General features: G+C 44.1%; 1 protein-coding gene across 1 annotated transcript in view; it reads right to left on the bottom strand.

Moving 5' to 3' along the window:
• ATP8A1 (ATPase phospholipid transporting 8A1) overlaps positions 1 to 24,813 on the bottom strand; it is a 780,070-nt gene that overhangs the window by 668,936 nt on the left and 86,321 nt on the right. Inside the window, exon 2 of the mRNA XM_086963885.1 lies at positions 2,574 to 2,688. Coding sequence (XP_086820011.1) covers positions 2,574 to 2,688 — 115 coding nt within the window. The remainder of the gene's footprint in view (positions 1 to 2,573; positions 2,689 to 24,813) is intronic.

Raw genomic sequence — 24,813 nt, 5'->3', positions numbered from 1 at the left:
TTCCACAGAGAAGATGCAGCCATAGCACCTGAACTATGCCGCACCATCAATGCCTCCTTCGAATCTAGCATTTTCCCAGACAACTGTAAGCGGGCAGAGGTCAAGCCCCGTCTCAAGAAACCCTCAGCTGACTCGACGGACCTGAAAACCTACCGGCCCATTTCTCTCCTTCCCTTCGCAGCCATACTCACGAGAGGATCATCAATGCCCAGCTGACCACCTTCATCGAAGAGAAAGCCATCCTTGACCGCTTCCAGTCCAGTTTCCGCAACAACCATAGCACCGAGACCGCCCTCCTCGCCACCACCCACAACATACGCATGATACTCTACCAGGGCCACATCACGGCCCTCATCCTGCTAGACTCTCCGCAGCCTTTGACACCGTCTCCCACCACACTCTTGCAGCCAGAGTCCAAGACGCCTGCATACGTGTACCACCCTCAACTGGTTCCCCTCCTTTCTCGCCAGCAGAACCAAAGGATCAGACTCCCACCCTTCCTCTCCGAACCTACAGATATTAATTGCGGAGTACCCCAAGGATCATCGCTCAACCAAACGCTCTTCAACATCTACATGGCCCCCCTCGCCGCCATCGCCAGACAACATGGGCTCAGTTTAGTATCCTACGCTGACGACACCCAGCTTATCCTCTACCTCACAAAGAACACAGAAGACACCAGACTCAGCTTCCAGGAATGAATGAAGGATGTCGCAGCCTGGATTAGCAACAACTGCCTAAAAGCTCAACTCAGAGAAGACAGAGATCCTCATCCTTGGACCCTCCCCCTCTGCTTGGGACAGCACCTGGTGGACCTCTGCCCTCGGAAACCCACCCACCCCGACAGATCACACCTGGAACCTCAGCATCATTCTAGACTCCTCCCTCACCATGACCCGCCAGATCAACGCCATCTCCTCCACCTGCTTCAACTCCCTCCGCATCCTCCGCAAGACATTCAAGTGGATCTCCCCCGAAGCCCGAAAGACGGTCACCCACCCACTCATAACCAGCAGAGTGGACTACGGTAACGCCCTCTATGCTGGAATCAACAAATCCCTCCTTCACAAACTCCAGACCATTCAGAACACTGCGGCCTGACTCATCTTCGGAACCCCACGACACACCTGTGAGACCTCCACGGGCTCCCCATCAAGAAGAGAGTAACCTTCAAGTTACTCACCCACGCCTACAAATCCCTCCACAACATCAGACTCAAATACCTCAACGAAAGAGTTTCTTTCGACTTACCCAAAAGAAACCTCAGCTCAGCCGACCTGGACATAGCAGAAACACCACACATCCGCAGAACCAGTGCAAGAGGAAGAGCCTCCTCCCACGTCGCGGCTAAGGCCTGGAACAAGCTCCCAATCAACATCAGACACTCCCTTCCCCCCACACCTTCAAAAAGAGCCTCAAGACCTGGCTCTTCGACTGATCCGGAGCTGCACCCCCCTCCCCTCCAGCGCCTAGACACCCTCATGAGTGAATAGCGTGCTTTAAAAAGCCCTGATTGATTGATTGAAAACCACTCTCAGGGCGGACCGAGTTAATCTTTTCAAAGACATTTCTCAGGTCCTGTATCTATTTTTATATCCCTTGCTGTGTGTGGTTCTGCGGTTCTGAGACAGGACTTCCTCCACTAAGAAACTTAGTTATGGGACTTTCCAACGATAACAAATCTGGGTGTGCTGGAGCAAGTTTACCCCCTTCCTGAATCATTTCTGTGCGGTTGCATTTGAAAAAACAGACAAGTAGGAACAGACCGATGCAGGACATTTTATGTTCCCTTAATCTTGCTCTATTGCAGATTAGAAGAAATAAGCGTAGCTGCCAAAGTTTCACATTGCTATGTGTGACATTTTCATCATTTGAGAGTAATTATAAGTGACATTTCAACGACTATGATTGACACTTTCTAGCAAACAAATCAAGCAATGAAGACAAGGGAAACATGGAAATACCAGAAATGACACCCATTTGAGGAACAAGAAATTCTAAGAAGATCTTAAAACTATTGCTAAGCACCAGAAATCCGGAGAGTGAGGTGCACACATTACAGCCAGCCAGGACGCTGTATTAGACTGGACTATAGGATTTCTTGTTCAACCCTAATAAAAATGATTACCAAGCACTGGCGTGCCGCTACCTGGTGCCCAGCCCCTTAGCACCAGACCAACAGACTGCGGCTGTCACAGAGCTACTACAAACACCAGGCTCTTAACTATGTGCTGCGGCCTGCGCTGAAATTTGGACTTGCACCAGTGTGGTCTCTACTTCAAAAATCTTTGGTGTCAATGATTTATTCCTCAGTTACTAACCTGATGGGTTTTGCCACTCATGTGGCCGTTTCAAGTTAAACAGGAAACAAAGAGGTTTGTAAAAGTGATATTGTACTTTCCTACAGAACCAACTGTTGGGCCATACTATTAAAAAATTGCTTTCGAGCGATACATCTTTATAATTGACACATATTAAACACCTAGAGCCTTCTGCATAGCATATGCAAAACATTGCCATGATTGACGCTAGTGGGTTAAATGAAACCTAAAGAGCAAACAAAAATGCAGTACCTGACGTGGTTATTGCAGAATTTTGTTAGCTGTGGTTGATTGATGAATATATTTCTCACTTCCTCTTGATCAGCTAATGAGGTTTTCTCAGAAACGTCGTCTGTTTTTTCATACCCTAAAAAAGAAAAATTTTGTTACAGCTATGAACCACAGTAAGCCAAAAAAGGAACTGCAGCAACACCACATTCTAATTTATTATGAGGAATCTCAAGTTATTTGAGGGAAATACCCTTCACATTTCTAGAAATGTGTACCAGGGGATATGTAAACAGCACTAACCTATGGTCATATTCAGCTGTCTCCACTATCCCATATAGAATAATATTGTCAACTGATTTCTCTTTTGCTGTATACATACTTAAGAACAACCTCAAACATGTTTTATTACTGATTGACTTCAGTGTAGGCCAATGATGTGGTTGAGCAGTGGGGTGGGTACACATGCGCAACCTATCAACTTACCACCGCACCCATACTCACACCCACCCTTCCAGATACATTTTCACTAACACTCATCCACTCACAAACGCATGACATTCACAAACACAGGCACTTACACCCACCATTCACAAGCACATGCAAACACCATTTCATAGCAAGCATGTGAAAAAACACATACATTCATGCATACAAACACACACATGCATGGACCCCGCATACAACAAACACTTACTGGGTGAAGAAGCAGAACGGACTCAGTGGTGCCTGGAGGCTTTGAGGAAGGAAGAGAATGACAGAAGATGCCACCTCCGAGTTAGGGAAGGTCCTCCTCTCCTTGCCTGACCCATGACAAGGTCAGCCAATAAGATGCGGACCTTCCCTAACTCGCCACTGAGTGGGATGGGGGTCATTGAGAGTTGCTGACCCCACCCCATTCTGTGAGAAGGAATCCCCAGAGTTTAAAACTGAAGTGCCCAGGTCAAAGTCAATTAGTGACGCTCCCCCCATAATGAGAGGGAGGCTCAGACAATACTTTACCAGGCTGATGAGGTCACGCCCCCAGGGCTGTGAAATATTAATCTGGCAAAGATTGGCTCAGTCTGCAGGCCATCTTTGCATTTAAAGTATATGGCTGCCTGACCGGAGCAAAGGTGTGTGTCTGTCAGGATGACCTATGCTCAGCCTGACAGATACTCACCATGCTTGAATATGGGAGGTGGGTGGGACTCTACACCTTTAATGACAGGCTGTGACTGGCGTTTTCACTGTCAAAGTGCAGCAAGTTTTCAGACAAGAAAACAAGGTCCAGGAAAGAGATATAAGAAGGTAGGAAGCAAAAGCAAGTAAAATATTGTGTAAGAGAAGGTATAGAGAGGAAAAGGTATAGAAAGAGACTAAGAATGACTTCATCTATGTTGTACCCCTTTTTAGACTACCCACTAAAATGATTCCCAATCTAACATTACAGCAAGTTCCTTAATAATATTACCAGACATACAATACAGATCCTAAGAGCATTCCTAAGAGCAGGGTTCACCAGGAATTATTTTAGACAAGTAAAACTGTCAAGATTTTAAATGTTTGCGTTTAGCTGTTCTCCTTTGATACTTGTTGAAATTTAAAATCTGATTCTCTTGTTTTTTATGCATCATTCATTTTCACCGCTGCCCTACTTTCAGCCCCGGCTCTATCCTTGACACTGCACTGGCATAAACATTGGTAAAGAATCTAGATTAGGGTATTGTAGGCTATGTATACATGCGGAGTCAGCGCAAAAGAACAGCTGGCGTCTGCTCGAGATTTTTCAGATAGTAAAGACTCAAGCAAAGTTCACCCAGATAGCATATCTTGTTATGTTATGTTATGTTATTATTGGCTTGTAAAGCGCTATATCACCCAGAGGTATCTAAGCGCTTGTTGTGCAGCCTTAGGATGAGACGATTGCACAAGGCTCCAAGGCTTTCAATTCTTACTGTTACCTCATTTGTGTGTTTTTCCCAAAGCTCTATTTTCCTCTAGGCGTCACTTGTTTGTGATCTTTTGCTATAAAAACCCATGTAACCATCATTCAGGGTGCTTCCTCCTTGAGTATCTCTATGGTGCTTACTGGATGAGGCCCCATTTATGAATGTTAATAAATGATCTTTGGTTTGTACTTCACTCTAGTGATGATTCCTCCTTACTTGTTAAAGAACCCGTGGACGAAGGGTGACCCTGAACCAGTGGGTTTTAAATAATCCGCTTCCACAAATTGGCGGCCAAAATGGGACCCCATCAAAGGTTTGCAGTTGGATCGGGAAAGGAGATCACATCAGGAAGACGAACTTCACTGAGGAGCGCACCACCTAAAGAGACTAGTTCTCGTGTCCAAGGTGATTTTTCAGCTCTCCGACTCTGATCTTCCCGGCGGCTGCTAACCTCGACTGGGGCCTTCGGACGGTCATTCTTTTGGATCAGGGAGGATCGGCAGGTGGGAGTTGAAGACTACGAATAAGGTAGATTTGTATTGAACCGGTTCTTTTGGTTATTTGGAATTTGTCTGGAACTTGTTTGGCATTTGTTTGGAATCTATTTGGAAATTATTTGGAATTTGTTCAAAACCTTTTTTGGAACTTGCTATTTGTATTGATTAATTTTTTTTCTTACAGGTAAAGTGAGAATGTTTTGTATTTCTCTCTGTAAGTTTTTTATATCTTACATTACATGCCTGTAATGAGTACACTTTGGAAGTTTTGTTGCTTCTGCTGCGATAAGCAGAACATTTGGAAGCAAGTCAGCCGGCGCCAGCAGAAGGCACGCAGAATTTTGAGATGTACATCAAATATGGTATTTCTCCCACAATGTATAATGCATTGTGGAACAAATATACAATGGGGATCCCCAGTTGCAATGGCCATTAGAGGGAACAATGGACCCTCATAAACTCGAGTATTTAGAAAAACGATTGTTCATAAAGAAAATTAGGCCAGCTATGTTTGACAGTTTGCATATGTGGAGGAAAGAAGTGAAAGAGCGGCAGCTCAAGGCAGAGAAGGTACAAAGGAAACAGGAAAGGAAGACATAGTATCAAAAGTATAGGGAATTGAAGGATAAAGACGTTCAGAAGAAAAAGGAATGTTTAGATCGGGAGCATAGATTGCTATTATCTAAGGAATATATAGTCAGACCGACAGTAGCAGCTCAGATTCACCAATAAGATGTGTATTCAGATATTGATGGATTATTGATCGAACGACCCCCACCCCATATGTACCTTTAACACCTCTTCTCCCTGGACCACCAAATGTCATCCCCCCTGTACATCCGGCTCCCACCTCTTTTACCTGCGGTTGTTCAACTCCCTATTTTTCAACCAGTACAGGTACATCCTTTACCTTCTCCATCCCAGACTACTGAGCCCGAAATGGATGATGATTCCGTACCTACTGTACCTGTCTCGACCCCCCGAATTCTTTGTTCTACTGTAACCCCAGTCACGTCAGGACGCAATAAGGCTGATAAAATTAAATTGAAGGATTTTTCTGAGGGTGAGCTTCTTTGTCTCGTGAATAAGCTTTCCCATCAACTCATAGTCCAATGGGAGATGACTACAGGACAGAATGGTCCCGATGTTCTTAGGGCCATTAATCGACAGTGTCAGATAGGACCTTTCCCTATAAGTAGAGTTAACACCACCATTACAACAAGACTTAGATATCGTAATGAACTTTTTTCCTCCCTGCGGATAAGACCAATGAGGGAAGCCGCGCCGCAGTTTATTCCTGCGAGAGGGAATGCAGATAATGATGACCCTAATAGTCCAAATGCTAGAGCCCACTTTATGTACAGTTGGATATATACGCCCTGGAAAAGAACGGATGTACTCAATTTAAAAGCCTCCTTACCAGACATACGGAAAAACTCTAGAGGATTTTCTGATGATGTACAGGTAGCTATTGATTCCTGCGTCATGACCTTAGCTGATATGGATATGTTTTTTGGTATGATCCTACCACCGGATATGTGGCAACTTACTCGGAAACAGGACCATGCTGTTGACTTAGGAGGAGATTGGACTGCTATATTAGCAGACTACAGGCATAGGAAGCCTGGTCAGAAACCTAGTCAGCTCGTACTGGATCTCGCGGGTAACATACTTACCTATATAAAAACAATAGATCCGGCAAGGACAATACATTGGGCACTTCTTACTGCTTGTAAACAAAACAGGGAGAGGACGTCCCTGATTTCTTTACTCGCTTTGAAGAAGTGTTCCATGACATTAGTGGGCAAGATGCATCTACACTCACGGGTGCGCATTTATTTGTAGATCGATTTGTGGGAAACGTACTTCCTGAGGTATCTGTTCGTTTAAAAAGTTCTGAGAGTACCTGGGCTTTGGTAACCCCTAAAGCTATATTAGATATGGCTCAGTATTATCAGAATCAGGTGACAACTGAGCAAAAACGGAAAGAAGGAAAACTAAAACAATTGAAAACTAAGGTAAAGATGGTCCAGGCCTATGGACCCCAAGGTCGAGGTCATGGTCAAAACTAGGATCAGAATTTTAGACAAGCACCTCCAGTAGGGCCACCGCATAGACAGACTCTATTAGGGCTGGATCAATGTGCTTATTGTAAAAAAAAGGGACATCGGCGTTCTGAATGCCCTGTTTTAGCTGCTGGTGGGAGAGGAAGGGGACAAGTGAACGGTGGCCGGTGGATTTCAGCTCCCGACAGAAGCTACAACAAGCTCAAGCTCCAGAGAAAAATAGGTCAGAAAATTATTTTGATCAACAAAGTAATCAATATTCTACGGAAGATTCGGAATACACTTTGCCTAGGACAAGGAGGACCAGTTGAGATACCTGTAGACCAGTCAGGAACCCTATATAACAGCCACCATACTTGGGCAGGATCAGAAATTGTTTGTGGATACAGGGGAGACACGCAGTGCAATATCTTAGAAAATGGTCCATGGGACACCCTTGTCTGGCCAAGTAATCACATCAATAGGGTTTGATGGAACACAAACTCCTAGCCCTGTGTCCCAAAGACTACCTTTGCAGGTTGAGAATTTCATCACTTTAGCCCCCTTTTTTAATTCCCCCACACGCTCTTGATAATTTGATGGGACTTGACCTTTTGAAATATTTTCATACTACTATACATTGTTCCCCATCTAGAGTATGTGTCCTTTTGGGAAAAAGACATTCCCTAAACAATATAATTTTTATTTATGTAAAGATCTTGATTCTGTTTACCCATGTGTTTGGGCTACTACTAACACATATGCAGGAAGAATGGACATTTCCCCAGTACACATACTGCCTTACCACAGGTCCTGCAATATAAAATATTGAAAGAAGGTGAGGATGCGCTAATATCTATCTTTGACGACATGATACGTAAAGGAGTCATTGAGGAGGTTTCCTCTAATTCTTCCCCTATTCTTCCTGTCCTTAAAAGGGGTGATGGAACACCAGACAAGGTTTACCGATTTGTGATTGACTTAAGAGAAATAAACGAAATAGTGGTTCCTCAATATCCTGTCGTCTATGATATTACGACCCTGTTGACATTAATCCCACCTACAAGCACTGTATTTTCGGTTATCAACCCTAACAATGCTTTTTTCTCTATTCCTATACATAAGGATAGTAGATATTTGTTTGGATTTTTGTTACGGGCCGTTTATTTAGATTTTTTATGGCTCCACAAGGCTACACCGAAAGTCCTAGCATTTCCAGTTAGGCACTTAAACGACAGTTGGATGAACTTCTTTTGCCACCTGGAGTTACACTTGTGCAATATGTCGATTACATTTTGCTAGCATCAGACACAGCTGAGAATTGTAAAGAGGCCACTCTCTCCCTATTACATCATCTTGCTGTTAAGGGACATAAGTTCTCTAACAATAAGTTGCAATATTGTCAGACTGAGGTCACTTTTTGGGTCACCTCTTGTCTAAAGAAGGCCGCACTCTCACTAAGGACAGGATTCAAACTATCCTGAATATTCCTATTCCAAGTACTCAAAAAGAAATCAGGGCACTTATCGGTATTACTTCCTATTGTAGACAGTGGATCCTCAACTTTTCACTTATCATCAAACCTTTTTTGTCCCTCGTTACTAAATACCCTCCCTTTCCTCTAACATGGTCATCTGAATGTCAAAATGCATATCAGCAGCTACGCACATCCCTTTGTTCTGCTCCAGACTACACCAAGCCTTTTATATTATATGTACACGAGAAGGAAGAATATGCATTATCGGTTTTGACACAGCTACATGGCAGTAAACATTGTCCATGTGCTTATTTTTCACAGCTGTATTGGATCCAGTGGCCAGAGGACTTCCGAGCTGCCTTAGAGAGTTTGACGCCACAGCCATTTCTATACGACAATCTGAAGGGATAGTGTTCAGTAACAATGTTATGGTAACACATTCCGTAGGTGCACTCCTTAATCAGACCAAGACACAACACTTAACTAGCGCTAGACTCACAGGATACGAACTTACTCTCTTGGCACCCCATATCACACTCAAAAGATGTTTGACACTAAACTCAGCCACATTGGTACCTTTACCAGCAGAACAATCTCATGATTTGCATGATTGAATTTTCTTGACAGAAGAACAAACCAAAAGAAGAATAGATCTTAAAGATACACCTTTGTTAGATCCTGAGGGAGAATTATTGGTGGCTGGTTCTTGCTTGAGATTACTTGATGGCGCCACCTCTGCATCCTATGCCACAACCACATTACAAACAGTGGTAGAAACAGCCCGTATTCTGAAAAAATCTGCCCAAGCTGCTGAGCTCATTGCACTTTTGAGGGCCTGTGAACGTAGTGAAGGGTTATCAGTAAATGTTTACATGGATGGTCAGTATGCATTTGGTGTGGCACACAATTTTGGCAAGCTTTGGCAGGAACGGGGATTCCTAACCTCCCATGGTTCTAAAATACAGCACAGTGAATTGGTCAATAGTTTTCTCATTGCCTTGACATTGGCAAGAAGTGTAGTTATTATCAAATGTAGTGCCCATAAGAAAATTACAGACAAAGTGGGTCAAGGAGATGCCTTTGTGGATGAAGCTGCAAGAAATACAGCAAGTACGCACACGAGTAGGATGTATGTACTACGATCCCAAGCTGAAAGATGGGAAAATATGTACACGGAGATCAAGGAAATACAGCAGTTAGCTACTGAACAAGAAAAGGCAGAATGGAAAAAGGAAGGAGAGTTAGATGATAAGGGCTGTTGGAGGTCCAAAGATATGCTGAAATGGAAGTTGCCCTATGCCTATTTACTGCCCTTTGTAACCATGGCTCATGGACCTGCTCACATTAGTGCCAGAAACACCATTTCCCAATTAGAACTGTTTCGGATCATCAGCACATTCGGAAAACAGCTGAGCATTTGGTTAAACATTGCATGATAGGTCTACAGCATAATCCTGGGAAGGAAGTATCAACCCCTACTGGTGGATTTTCTACACCCCAGATCCCCTTTAAAGCACTTCAAATGGATTATATTCAGATAGAGTGCTGTAATAATTTGAAGTTTGTATTAGTAGTGGTTTGTTCCTTTAGTAAATGGATGGAGGCGTATCCAACCAAAGACAACACAGACATGACAACAGCTAAAATTCTGGCAAAAGAGTTCTTCCCCCGTTTTGGAATTTGTAGAGTGCTATGAAGTGAAAATGGCCCCATTTTACAGGCCAAATAATAGAGTACCTAATAAAGGGTTGAGGGGTAAGACAAAAGTTACATGCTGCTAACTATCCCCAGGCAGCAGGTCTAGTAGAGAGGTCAATGCCACATAAAAGTTTAAACTGGCAAAGAAACAAGCAACAACGGGCATTAATTGGTCAGACGCTCTGCTTCTAGTATTGTTATCTGTTCGTTCCATCCCACATAGTAGGATTGGACTTTCTCCCTACGAAATAGTTTTTGGCAGGCCACTGAATGTATGGGGACCTCCAAGGCCAAATCTGATAAAAGAAATACTGTATCCTGTTTTGAGTGATTACCTGAAAACCTTGACTGAAAAATTGTCTCTGATTTACCAGCAGGTGCATGAAGCTATACCAGATAAATCAGAGGGTCCGGCTCATGGTCTCCAACCAGGAGAATTCGTTTTAATAAAGAATTTATAACGTTCTAAGAATTTAGAACCTCGTTGGAAGAAAGCCGAGCAAGTTCTGCTGGCAACCCGAATTGTCGTCGGTGTCATCAACAGACGCAACTGGATTAATGTTGCACATCGTAATAGGATCCCGGCGACTGTTCTCCATCCAGAAGGCAGAAACGATCTGAAAGACATCTTACAAACTCAGAAGAGTGTTGCTCCTCTGAATTAAGACACTTTGTTTCCTGATCAAACTACTCCTTTGGCAACCAGGTACGATTACAACCAAGGAAGGCAAGGAACAGATAGAGATACGGGACGACCAGTTTCAATTAGTGGGACTGTTCGACTGTGACACAGTAGGATCACAGAATCGGCTGAACTAGGTTCAGTTTGGGTTGCGATAAGTGCTCAGCCAAAAAAAGTTTGGCGAGAGCCCCGGTGGAGCGGGGCTCTCTTTTGGAAACACCTGTTGTCGGCGGGGGCTGTGGAAGCTCTTTGTGTGTCCCAGCAGGATACCGGGAACGCGGCCTTGCCTCTAGTCTCCCCCTGCCGCCGTTGCCTTTTCTGACCACGGCACAGCCGCTGTGAGGGGGGACTCCATTTCCCAGCTCCCCTTGCGCCAGGAAGCTGCATACGCCCTGCCCAGCGCCCAGAGGCGCATAAAGTTTGGCGAGAGCCCTGGTGGAGCGGGGCTATCTTTTGGAAATACCTGTTATCGGCGGGGGCTGTGGAAGCTCTTTGTGTGTCCCAGCAGGATACCGGGAACGCGACCTTGCCGCTAGTCTCCCCCTGCCGCCGTTGCCTTTTCTGACCACGGCACGGCCGCTGTGAGGGGGGGGACTCCATTTCCCAGCTCCCCTTGCGCCAGGAAGCTGCACACGCCCTGCCCAGCGCCCGGAGGCGCATAAAGTTTGGCAAGAGCCCCCGCGTCGCGGGATCGTGCGCGGGACGCGCCGGGAGAAGCCCGGGACAAGGGCGGAACAGTCTGTGGCAGTCCGGGGCAGGACCAGGCTGGGCTGAGCCACAAACCCTGGCCGTCGCTTTTAGGGCCAGTTTTCTTCGAACAGTGAGACACAGATTTGCTATATTTGTGTTATACTATTTTATTGCATTATTCATGATAGCTTTCGGATTTTAATATAAGTTTTGTGGACCCTGTTGACGGCTTTAATAACGTCTAAACAGAAAACAGTGGGAAAAAAAACCAGTGCCTGCCACACTGGATAACTATTTAGTTGAAGTAGTTAAGAAAATCAACAACGATCGGCGATTATCACTAGGCCGTGCCAGTTCCCCGATTTTGTCTACCTCTCTAGGTGTATCCACAATGGATGATAGCTGTGAAGTGGATAATGTGGATGTTATTAATAATGAGGTACCAGTGCTAGCTGCATCCTGCCAGGCCGTGCTGGATGATCCCCCTGACTTTCCTGACACACCAGTACAGGTTTCCCCGGCACGTAGAGTAGTTAGAGCCTGTAGGAAAGTACCTACTAGACGCGGGGGTAATCGGAATAAAAAAGAGTGGGAACTCCCCCAAAAGTATAGTAGGCGAGGAGGTTGCCATGGAAAAGGAAGTTACTGCTAAACTGAACACTGAGCAATTAGATCTACTGGTTAGCCTTATTGATGCTAAGTTAGAAAGCATCATTAAACCTTTAGTGGCCAAATTAGATCTGATTTCTGCTGAAGTAACTAGATTAGGAGGCCTTTTGGATTCTCACATTGCCCTGGCTGGAAAGCCTAAAATCATTGAGAAGGGCACAAGAGTGTGTAAAGAGGTAAATACCCCAGTTGAGGGGATGCATAGTGTTATTGAGACAGCCCTACTAGTTAGCCCCTCTAGAATTCGTCAGGAAAATAAGGCCACCCCAGTGGTTGAGAGTAAAGAAGGGTGGACAGAAGTGAAGAGAAGGCGTTTTATCAATCTTCCCCCTGATTGTGCCCCCTATGTGGTCGTTTTAACTAATGCTCCGTCTGTCGAAACATGTACGACCCAGCCCCAACAAGAAACACATGACTCTATAAAAAATAAAACAGTTTCTTGGCTGCACAGGCAATGTGGGTTTCCAGTTGCATATTCCGACCAAATTTTAACAACTAGAAGGGTCAACTGGATTGGCAACTCCCCAAAGAATAGCAGGGGTGACTGTGGTATTATCAACTTTAAACACCCCTAACATGCTGCTACTGTTTTGTTAAGAGCAGCATCCTTACCGTTTACTGATAACAGTATCTGTGTCTGTCCACTTGGTTACTTCTATAGCCATCTTAGTAAAGCCATCCCTAACGATAGTAATAAAACTAGGCATTCCCATACCGGCCCGGTTTGGATATCCCATTGCAAAATCGATTCCATGCCCTAAATAGCTTGGATACTAATGATTGACTTCCCCAGGCTCTTGAGTCCCTCCAGTGTGAGATCCCAGATATAGTGGTGAGTGAGACCAGTTATAACCCTATGGTCCAAGAGCCAATTCAGGTGGTAAACTTGGACCTGACCAATGACTTTGGGGCTCTACCTAGTGGAAATCCAAGGGAGGAAGACAGTAGTAATGTGATTATGATACCAGATAGCATTGGGATAAGGGGCAAAGGGATAACAATTGCTAGTTGGAATATTGCAGGATTGAAATCCAAGGGTAACGTCCTAGGATGGTTGGACTTTATTAATACCTACGACATACTATGTCTCCAAGAAACTTGGTGCCGGGAAGATGTTAATTTTGAGGGGTTTGTTTGTTACAATCTGCCGGCCCAGGGCACTGGACCAGGGAGAGCTAAAGGTGGTATATTGGTACTTGTTTCTATTAATCGCCCGATTGTACTTAAATGGTATATAATTGTGGGAGCACACATGCAGATCCTTTGGTTACTTGAGGACAAAGGACTTAAAATTCTACTGATAAACTACTACAATAACATTTTTGATAGCTCAAGGGTTACAGTAGTATATGATCTGGCAAGTGCCATTGAAAAGTTAATTTTAGAAGTAAATGTTTCTTTTGATTTTATTTGGGTTGGTGATTTCAATACTCCATTATGTGAGTTTTCTACTCAAAAAGTCTGTGGGTTCACAAATAATGCCGGATTTGACGATTTGCATTTCGGCCATAAAAGCTATGGTGAGGCTCTACACTCATTTATGGGCTGCTATGACCTGGAAATTCTGGGTTTTGGCAAAGATTAAAAAGGTGAAACTATTCCTACCTTTAAGAATCGGCATACTAGCTCGGTTATTGATCATCTTATTATCTCTTCTAACATTAATTCTAGTTGTGCTGTTCCAAGGATTGAAGAAACGTCAACAAGTGACCATAATTGTATCATCCTGGAAACAATATTTTGGGATGAAAGTTTTGTTAAAATAGGTACTACAGTTACTAATGTGGAACCGCACAGACCTAATGGAGTAAGTCTAAGATGGGCAGGGGACAAAGCCAACGAACTAATCAGCTCCATTGTCGGGGACTGTTTGTTAGATATCACCTCTATCCTTGATAATGGTCCTGACCACAAGCAGGTTTTATCTTCTTTTAATAATATTAATAAATCAATTAATGCCAGGTTCACTAGGTCAAAAAGCGCCCAGACTAGAAACGGCCCAGGCTGGTTTGACCAATTATGCACTAGTTTATTAACTGAATTAAAACATGCACTCGCCAAAAGGCCGAGGGATACATTATATAAGTAATCTAAGATCAGAATTTAAGCGTGCCCTAAAAAGGAGGAAGAGGGAGTTACAGGAGTTGGCCTGGGATTCTCTTAATCAAGCTGCTGAATTATCTAACAGTACTCTGTTTTGGGCTACTGTTAATTCTCCCTTTTTGAAAGAAGATAATATGCCAGAATTAACCTCGAATGTCTCGAGTGATGGCTGGGTTGCACATTTTTCAAACATTTTTGATTCAAATAACAGTGCAGATTTTAACTCTAGTAGGTGGGCTGTTTTACCTTTGGAAATCTCGGTTAGAGAGGTTTAACTTGCCACATGTGCTAGTAAGTGGGGGAAAGCCCAGGGCCCCGACGGGGTGCCCGTTGATGTTTATAAAGCAGCCCCTGAGATGTGGAGCCCTCTTTTGGCTATCGTTTTTTACGCCGCAATATGTACAGAGACACCCAAATCATGGGGGGAATCTATTATCATTCCAATACACAAAAAATGCAGTCGATCTGATGTGAAAAATTACCACCCCATTTCCCTTCCTGACTCCTCAGTCAAGATCATGAGTAGAGTCATGCTGGTTAGGCTAGAGGAATGGTTCGAGCAAGAGGGTATTTTTGCCGACAGCCAGTATGGATTTAGAAAGGGTCGCGGAACACTCGACCAGTGTATTAACCTTGATTTACTGATCGGGAAATACACTGAAGCAAAACAAGGATCTCTGTACCTTTGCTTTTCAGACTTAAGTAGTGTTTTTGACATGGTTGACCACTCTATTTTGTGGCCAACCCGGTTACAGTTAGGAGCACCAGAAGGTATTATCTTTTTTCTTGCAAGGCTGTACGGGAAACTACAAATATCTGTGCGTGACAGCGCTAAGGGTGAATGTACCCCAAAATTTAAAGTCAAAAGAGGGATTAGACAGGGATGTGTACTGGCCCCCCTACTTTTTATCTTATTTATTAATGGTATCAATGCAGTTTTAAAAAATGTCAAAGCGGATGCCCCCCAGATCAAAGGCGTACCTGTCCCAGTGTTACTATATGCTGACGACGCTGTTTTGCTCTCCAGAACCCCTTTGGGATTACAGCGTCTACTCAATAGATTTTCTGTCTTTATCAAAGACAGAAAACTGATCATTAACAAGGGAAAAACACACACTATGACGTGTAGGGCTAGAAGCAATTTTTTAAATGCCTTTTTTATTGATCAGGAAAAGGTGCAACAAGTAGAAAAATGTTGCTACCTTGGTATAACCTTCTCCAAAGATAGAAAATGGTCCAATGAATTTAGTAATATCCGTTTTAAAATGGCTAAAAGTGCCCACGGTATCTTCAGATTTGCTGCTAAGGTGGGGGATAGACGCACCAGGGATATGCTTAAGATTTACCAAGCAAGATGCATTTCAATTGCACTCTACAGGGTAGGTGTGTGGGGTCACGGAAGAGACCATCATTTGCAGCAGGAGGAAAATTATTTTTTTTAAAAGCTCCTGTCTTTACCAACCTCCGCCCCTACTGAGTTAATCCACCGGGAAGTGGATATCAATCTTCTAACAGACCTGTTATCCCTGAGGCCACTTATGATCTGGCGGTCTATTTGGCTTCAGGAGGAAAAAAGTTTTAACAGATCAATTATTGAGGATTGTATCTCACTGGACAAACATCTAAATATACCCTGGTTAAAATATGGTGTTGTCTGTTTTTCTGAGATATTTAATTTAAATGTCTTGATCGATCCCAGTGCAGTATCCCAGATACCCAAAACAGAGCTGAAAATTAAATTCATGGCTTATACTGAAAGGAAGCGGGCCTTAGCCCATGGATCTCTATCTACTGTTATGTTTTACAACAGTTATATTACCGTTGGAGGTTTTCCCAATTATTTGGTATGGGTGACTAAGCCATCTGACAAGTTTGCGCTGACCAGACTGAGGTTTGGAATAGCACATCATTTAGTGGCTCAGCCGAACCTCAAGAGACACCCACTAGGGCCATGCTTGGGTGATGGTGTATCTAAACAGAGCACTTTGCACTTTTTACTGTTTTGTAAACTGTACATGAATTTCCATCCTGCCTATCTGAAACCTATGTTTGTTAAATATGGCTACGTACAGTTAATCAGGCAATGAGTTTAATTTTTAATTTACAATCTGTCGATATCTGTTTTTATACTGCAACGTTTTTAACTCAGCGTATTAATATTAGGAAAAGTATGTGTTTTTAATGAATTATGTCTGTAGTATCTTGGTCGTTCTTTGCCCTGAAATCCGATGTATTTTTATTTTATGTATGATTTGTTCTTTTGTGCTTTTATGGTCATTTTATATGTACCGAATAAAGCTTCATGAAATGAAATAAATAAATAAATAAGTGTTCAGTCGTGCCTGGGTCTCTCTCCGACCTGTGGTTGTATTGATACCGAGAAGGAGAAATGCAGAAATTAGGATCTAAGATGCAAAGCAATGACAAGATTCTGTGTATGGTGACTTTGTTCATATTATTGATAATATTGGTAGCAGCTTTTTGGACAATGGAGGAAGTAATTTCATCTCAACACTTATTGCTCACTAGTACTCCTGCCCCCACGGAACATTATTACTTCACTCTTCCCGATCATGAAAAGAAGCATCGAATATCATACCTCAATAACACTTTCATACAAATGGTACATCATACTCAATGCTACAAATACTACTAACTGCTGGGTATGTGGAATGTTGTCAGCCCTTCAGAAGAAGGGAGGAACACCGCTGCCATTTTCACAAAATGGCTCTTGTGGAGCCTGGTTCGCCCTGTTGTGGGCCTCTGCTGTTGATAATATTGCTCCACCGGATGTAGGAAGACTTAATACACAGCTAAATCAGGTCTGTTACCCCGATAATGAAGGCCTCCCACAGGCCAAAGGAACTGTATGGGAAATGGAGGAGTATCGCAGAGGAAATTCCTCCACAAGATACGATTTTCCTAACACTCAAACAGCCAAAGGTAATGGACCTCCTGTCATCGCTGTTACTAGAGCCTGAGCAAATCTCTGTGTAAGCAGTTTTGGCAGTATCCCTGTGGGAAAAACTGACTGTACTACAGTATTGAAAATTACTGGAATGAACAATAGCAGTTTTCTATCTTCTCATAACACTTACTTCATTTGTGGAAACAAAGGTTACTATCATCTACCAATTGGTTGGTCTGGAATATGCTATGTGTCCTTTTTGCTTCCTCCCGTGTTCTTAGCACCTGCATCTTATCACAAGGACCAAAAATTGATTAATGACGTTTCCTTGAACCGATTCCAAAGAACTATAACTAATGATGAAGTAGATCAAACTGATACTGCATTACAGCAATAAATTGACTTTCTTTTGGGATTCTTCTTCTTTGTGGGTGCAGCACTAAATAGTAGGAAAATCCGACGCCTAACTCGAGTAGTAGAAGCAGTAACTAATCAAACAGCGATGGCTCTGGGAAATATTACATAAGAGCTCCAAATTACGAGAATTGTAACTTTACAAAACAGGATGGTGTTAGATGTAGTCTTAGCCAATCGTGGTGAAGCATGTCGCATTATCCGGAGTAGCTGCTGTGTGTTTATCCCTGACCATGGCCCATCTGTGTATGACGCCATTTCCAAGTCGCATAAAATAGCTGCGGAAATACATCAAGACCAAGGAACATGGACTTGGTCAGAGTGGTTATGGGGAATTGTTTCTACTAGGGGCTGGAAATTATTAATGGGAATAGTAACCATAGGAATCATCTTTTTGACTTGCTGTTGCTGCATTCAATGTTTACCGACGATATGTACAGCTTGGATAGCCACTTGTAATAGTGTTAAACCTTCCCCGATTAACATTCATGAATTGAATCGAGAATTGATGCAAGTTGAAATTAACGAACTTATGAACATTGATATACAAGATTAATATATGTGCTTTTAAAATTGATTCAGCATAGACTAAAAAGGAAGGACTGTTGAAATTAAAAATTTGATTCTCTTGTTTTTTGATTGATGCATCATCCATTTTCACCCCAGCCCTACTTTCAGCCCCGGCTCTATCCTTCACACTGCACTTGCATAAACATTGGTTAAGAATCTAGATTAGGGTATTGTAGGCTATGTATACATGCGGAGTCAGCGCAAAAGAATAGCTGGCGTCTGCTCGGGGTTTTGCAGACAATGGTAAAGCCTCAAGTAAAGATTACCCAGATAGCATATCTTGTGCAGCCTTAGGATGCAACAACTGCACAAGACACCAAGGTTGTCGATTCTTACCATTACCTCATTTGTGTGTTTTTCCCAAAGGCGTCACTTGTTTTTGATCTTTTGCTATAAAAACCTGTGCAACCAGCATTGAGGGTGCTTCCTCCTTGAGTATCTCTATGGTGCTTACCGAAGGAGGACCCATTCAAGTATGCTAATAAATGAACTTTGGTTTGTACTTCACAATTCTTTTAACAAGGCTGGTCACCTCTACTCACTTTGCCAGATTTTAAAAGCCAGCAGCATTGGCAAATTCAATCACAGCTACCCCTATGGCACAAGTGCGATGCAGCACTGGAGAAAAATATTCAGAAGACGACTGAGTAAGCGGGGATGTGGAGCAATGGAAACAAACAAGAGAGGGGTAGAAGGGGGAACAATATTCAGAAGAGGGCAGAGCGAGCAGTGATGGAGGGCAATGAGATGAAGGGGTAGTGCGGTAGAAAAAATATTTAGACGATGACTGAAAAAGCCAGAAGGCTGAACAATGGAAAACGACAGAACAGAAAAGAGAAAGGATCGGAAAAGAAGACCAACGGCCTCGAGATATATGGAGTTCAAAAAGACAAATGATTATGTAAAGCTCCACAGGATAAAACACATCCAATTGAAACGCATGCTGTGAGAGCTCTACCCCAGGGGTGGGACAAATATAGATAGGAAAGAAAACCGCACATCCAAAGCAGAACATTGAAATAGTCAAGAAAGCCATCCAATAAAAGAGCTTCAAGTACATTGGAAAAGGATGTGATAAAAAACTGCCTGAAACAGAGAGCAAAAGCTGGACAGCATAACTATAAAAAGGAAAATAATGCTATTGTCTGATGTTGGTCTTGCCCTCTCCCCAAATTAGCTATAAAAATCTCTCTTCCTTATATAAGAGTTCATAAGGGATGGCTGATTCGGTGGATTCTTCATCATTACATATTTAAATTTAAATTTGAATAGAAGCATTTCTCTAATGTACTTAAGCTTTGATTCTCACCTGATCCTCACTCAAAACTGTCAAGTGCATAAATTTGGGTTTCATAATTGGGTTGTTTTACTTTTTATCCGATTGCCCTCAAAATTGTTAGTGACTGCTTCCAGCCACTATTTCTCTTGGGTGCCTCTCTGATATCCAATGAGTGGGGCAGATGCCTCAAATAGAGAGTTTTAATGGTTGTTTTGTGCTTTCAATGTAAACTCTTAAATCTCTGCTGCATGTGTGTGAAGGGCAATACCTGGTTATCAAAACTGAGTGGATTCAACTGCTGGATCTTCTGGAAGTTGGGACGTTACCTCTTTTCAGCTTTACAGGTGGCAAGACACCCAAAACTATGTTTTGCATCCGACTGGTCAATATATGACTTAAAACCTCTTTCCTCACACTGATGTCAGGGGTGTTTCCTCCTATCCACCACTAATCATTTTGCTTCAAATAATGTGCATGCAGATGTGATGCGTGCTTCAATGGGAGGGGGCTGGTTCGGAGACCTTGGGGGAAGGCTCTCCATTTCATGATTCTTTTAACTTGCTGATTTGGGGCAATTTACATGGCCGTAGAATGCTGCAGTTTTCCTTCCCGGTTCCAATTAGTTATCAGAAGCACTGCTTCATTATGCTGATGGCAAGTCTCTAAATACCTACAGATATGGACTGCTACATTGTATCTACATAATTTTGGCAGTTTGTTATCGCTGTTGGGGGATGAATGGTTTGACTGAAGAGTGAGCTCCCGTAAAACACCGGTTTGGCTATTTAGCTTTTTAAATGCTGAAACCATTGTGGTCTACTGCTAAGCCCTTTGTGCTTTTGCGCTTGCACCACCACTTTGGGCAGGACTGTGCCTTCCACTTCATTCACTAAGTCCTCATAGAATTCAAAGACACCGTCTGCGTCCTTTGCAAGTATCAGGTTATGGATACTTATAACCACAGATCAGTTTCCTCACCTTTTTGAGTCTCCCGGACACAAAACTGGATCCGGAAACTCAGCAGACAAACTAATCAACCATACTGGTATCTGCATCCAGAGGTAGTTCAAGAAGTATTCACCCATTTGGTAAGTCTTGGTAGTTCTTTTCACTGTTGCAGAGAATGCTCAGTGTTGAGCCTTTTGCACTGCAGAGTTTTCGCTTTCTGTGGGATTCCAGTCTCTTGTATGCATATGCATTCCTTCCTCTGTTTCCCAGAGTTCTGAAGAAGGTCAAGCAGAACCGGACTCAACAAATCTTGAATCCCTGTATTGGTTCAGAGGGTCTGTTAGGCCAGACCTCTGTGTGTCTTTCCCCTGCTGCGTCTACCCCATCAGGAGAACCTGCTTTCCCAACAATAACAATAGAACAGGGCTTGGCACCCAAGCCTTCACATTTTACAACTCCACACATCATCTGAGTGGATTCGATCTATTGGAGGAAGTAGCAGATGTCATCTTGGCATCTGTCCAAATCTATATCTATTCCAGATATTGAGCAACATTTGTGGACTGAAGCAGAGATCATGGGGTTGCCTGCTGCAGGATAAAATCTGATATATTTACGTTTTTCCAGTCTTAAGCCTGAGAAGGCATTGCCCTAGTCACTGTTAAAGGTTATATGCAAGCCCTCATTTACATTACATCTACACATTGCGCCATTGAACTGCAGGCACTGTCTGTGCCACCACCATATACCATCTTCTTTCCTGACAAGTTGATGTTTGGACTTGGATCGTTACTGACAAAAGTGGTGTCGCCTTTCCATTTGGGGCAACTGATGAGGCTTCATCCTTTCGTCTCTTCACTCCCTCCATCAAAGGAGGCAGAGAGGTTTCATCGGTTGGATCAAATGAGAGCCCTTAGTGTTTATATTGAATGGACTATGGCGCACTGGGTGGATGACTTTTTGTGAGGTTCTCTGGTATTAAGATGGGAAAAGCAATCAGAAACAAACCATGCCAAGGTGGAACATTATTTGCAGATATGTTTTGCCGTGACCAAAAAGAAGCTTGCTGAGGGCCTTCAGGCTCATTCTATCAGAGCTAAGGCTGCCACTATGATCTTATCCCTGGACATCTTCTAGGCAGCTAAAAGGATATCAGTCCACATATTCATCAGGCATTACTACCTTAACTCACATGTACACAGAGAGATATTTACCCCACGATCCTCCAGGGTTTCCTGGTGTGAGGTCCACTCCTTCGATCCTCCACCTTTCTGAGCTACTACTTTGATATCTATCAAAAGGTGAGCAATTGGTGGTTCAGAAGAACAAGTTACTTATCTTCGTAACAATCTTTCTGGTGGATACTCTATCTAACTGCAGATTATTTATCAAGTTCCCACCTCTCCATTCAGTGAATTGGGCTAAGATACAAGAAGGTTACATGTTAAATGCTGCACAATGTCACAATTTTGATCAGTCATGAATGTTCCGCATCTAGGGACCAGGAAGGCTTTGTTGGGAATGACATCAACGTGCAGGTGTGGCGCCTATGTCTCTGCGCCATCATTTCAGGAGGCTGGATGAGGTTCCATGGAGTACAATGGCATCACATACTGTTGTATTGGAGCAACTGCTAGAAAAGTTTAAAGATCCTGAGGCCTAGGGAAATTTTAAAGGTGCGTAATTAAAGGTCAGATACAGTATCCAGTGGAAAGAGCATTATTGATTACCATTTTCATTGTGAGGTCACAAATTTCCCTCCATGAATACAGTGTTACATTTGTGCGTTGTGTTTTATGTTTGTTATATTTTCTGATTACTATAAATATACCTACTATTATGAAATAATATTATTAGCCTTGGGTAAAACACAGCCATGGCTGGATATTAATTCTTCATTTAAACTCCCTTCGCGCTGTGCCTCCTTACAGACGCTTTGCTCCCAGCTGCCTGATTGCCCTGATTGGGCGCCTCGAAGTGCACGCAGCGCTTGGTATCGCGCTTGGTATCGTTACTATTAATTTTATGCCTGCTGCCTGCTTGCCCTATTAGAGCGTTTGCATCGCGCCTGACATCATTTAAGTGCATACATAATTAGTGTTCATTGGCCTTGCATTGCGAGGAAGGTAAAAAGCGCCTGCACAGTCATTAAATTATTTTAATAATTGGTGTACCTATCTCGCACTCCGGCTGTGCCCCAGTTTCGTTTCTGGTACCGGGCTGCCATTTTGTGGAGTGTTTGTTTACCTTGTGTGAGCCTGTGTCTCCTCCCAGCTCCCGCCTCCCAGCTGCCCCGCCCACCCACGAGCTCAGCTACCTCGCCCCGTCCTCTCGTAATCTGTAACTAGCTGGACCCTAACCACAGCGGTTGCTCCCTTCGCGCTGTGCCTCCTTACAGACGCTTTGCTCCCAGCTGCCTGATTGCCCTGATTGAGCGCCTCGAAGTGCACGCAGCGCTTGGTATCGCGCTTGGTATCGTTACTATTAATTTTATGCCTGCTGCCTGCTTGCCCTATTAGAGCGTTTGCATTGCGCCTGACATCATTTAAGTGCCTACATAATTATTGTTCATTGGCCTTGCATTGCGAGGAAGGTAAAAAGCGCCTGCACAGTCATTAAATTATTTTAATAATTGGTGTACCCATCTCGCACTCCGGCTGTGCCCCAGTTTCGTTTCTGGTACCGGGCTGCCATTTTGTGGAGTGTTTGTTTACCTTGTGTGAGCCCGTGTCTCCTCCTAGTTCCCGCCTCCCAGCTGCCCCGCCCACGCTCCGCCCCCCCTCCACTCTCCACTTAAGGCTGATGACCCAACGCGCAGCGTCCACGCGCTACGGCCGCGCCGAAGGTGCGCCAAAGGTAAGCCCGTCTACGCCCGTCCGCGCCTGGACCGCGTCCAGCTCCAGACCCCCTGGCCCTTGTACCACCTACCCCACCCGGATTACATACGACGCCACCACCCTCTTAGCTCTAAACCCCAGCCGTTTCCCCAACTGCATCCAAGCCACTCCTAGACACACACATGGACCCTTCTCTTGCAACTCCTGCAAGTTCGACGGCACCAAGAACAACTCCTCATCCTCGGACACAAAACAGTTATCTGACCCCAACCACCTTCAATGCATCCTGCTCAACACCCGCTCGGTCCACAGGCACGCCATCGACCTCTGGAATCTACTAGACACCATCTCTCCAGACGTCGCCTTCCTAACAGAAACATGGATGAACGCCTCTTCAGCCCCAGACATCACCATTGCCATCCCGGAAGGCTACAAGATCATCCGTAAGGACCGCACCGACCAAACTGGAGGAGGCATCGGTATCGTGCACAAGAATTCCATCCGCATCTCTACCAGCTCAGACGTCAACCTCGCTAACGCCGAACACCTTCACTTCCAGATCCACACCGACCCCAAGACCACACTCAGAGGCACCCTCCTCTGCCGGCCTCCAGGACCCCGTGCACAATTTAGTGACGACATCACTGACTTTATCACCCCACACGCCCTCCCCTCCGAGGAATACATTCTATTGGGAGACCTCAACTTTCACCTGGAAAAGAACAATGACAGCAACGCAACCACCCTTCTGGACAATCTCGCCAACCTCGGACTCAAACAACTTGTCACTACCCCCACCCACATTGCAGGTCACACACTCGACCCTATCTTCACCTCAAGCAAACATGTCTCCTTCAGCCACACCACAGCTCTCCTTTGGACGGACCACAGCTGCGTTCACTTTATCTACAATAAGACCACAACCCACAACCCACAACCATCCTCAACATACCCTGCGAAGAAACTGGAACAGAATCACCATCGACCAGATCTCCTCATCGCTTCTTCAAAACCCCCCCTGCCCACTCCTCAAACCCCGACCAAGCAGCCATTAACTTCACCCAATGGCTATCCAACAGCGCCGACATCCTAGCACCGTTGAAAAAACGCCAAATCAAGCTAGGCAGCAAAAACGCCTCCTGGTTCAATGACGATCTTAAGAAATCTAAGAAACTGTCGCTCCCTCGAAAAGGCCTGGAAAAAAGACCCAAACACCAGCACCAGGGACGCCTTCAAAAACGCCACCCGCATACACAACCAACTAATCCGGTCTGCCAAGAAAGCCGCATTCAAAGACCGACTAGATAACAACGCCCACAACAGCAAGGAATTATTCAACATCGTCAAAGAGTTTACCAACCCCTCAGCCAACTCCAACGACATCACCCCCTCTCAAGCCCTCTGCAACTCCCTAGCTTCATTTTTCCACAACAAAATCGCAGACATCCACAACTGCTTTGACAACCGACCCGGAGACCAACCCACCCAACCCTCTTGCAGGACCTTCACCCCCCTT

Source organism: Lissotriton vulgaris, chromosome 3_1, assembly GCF_964263255.1.
Source record: "Lissotriton vulgaris chromosome 3_1, aLisVul1.2, whole genome shotgun sequence".
In the NCBI taxonomy this organism is placed as follows: Eukaryota; Metazoa; Chordata; class Amphibia; order Caudata; family Salamandridae; genus Lissotriton; species Lissotriton vulgaris.
This window is presented reverse-complemented; position numbering and strand designations above follow the sequence as displayed.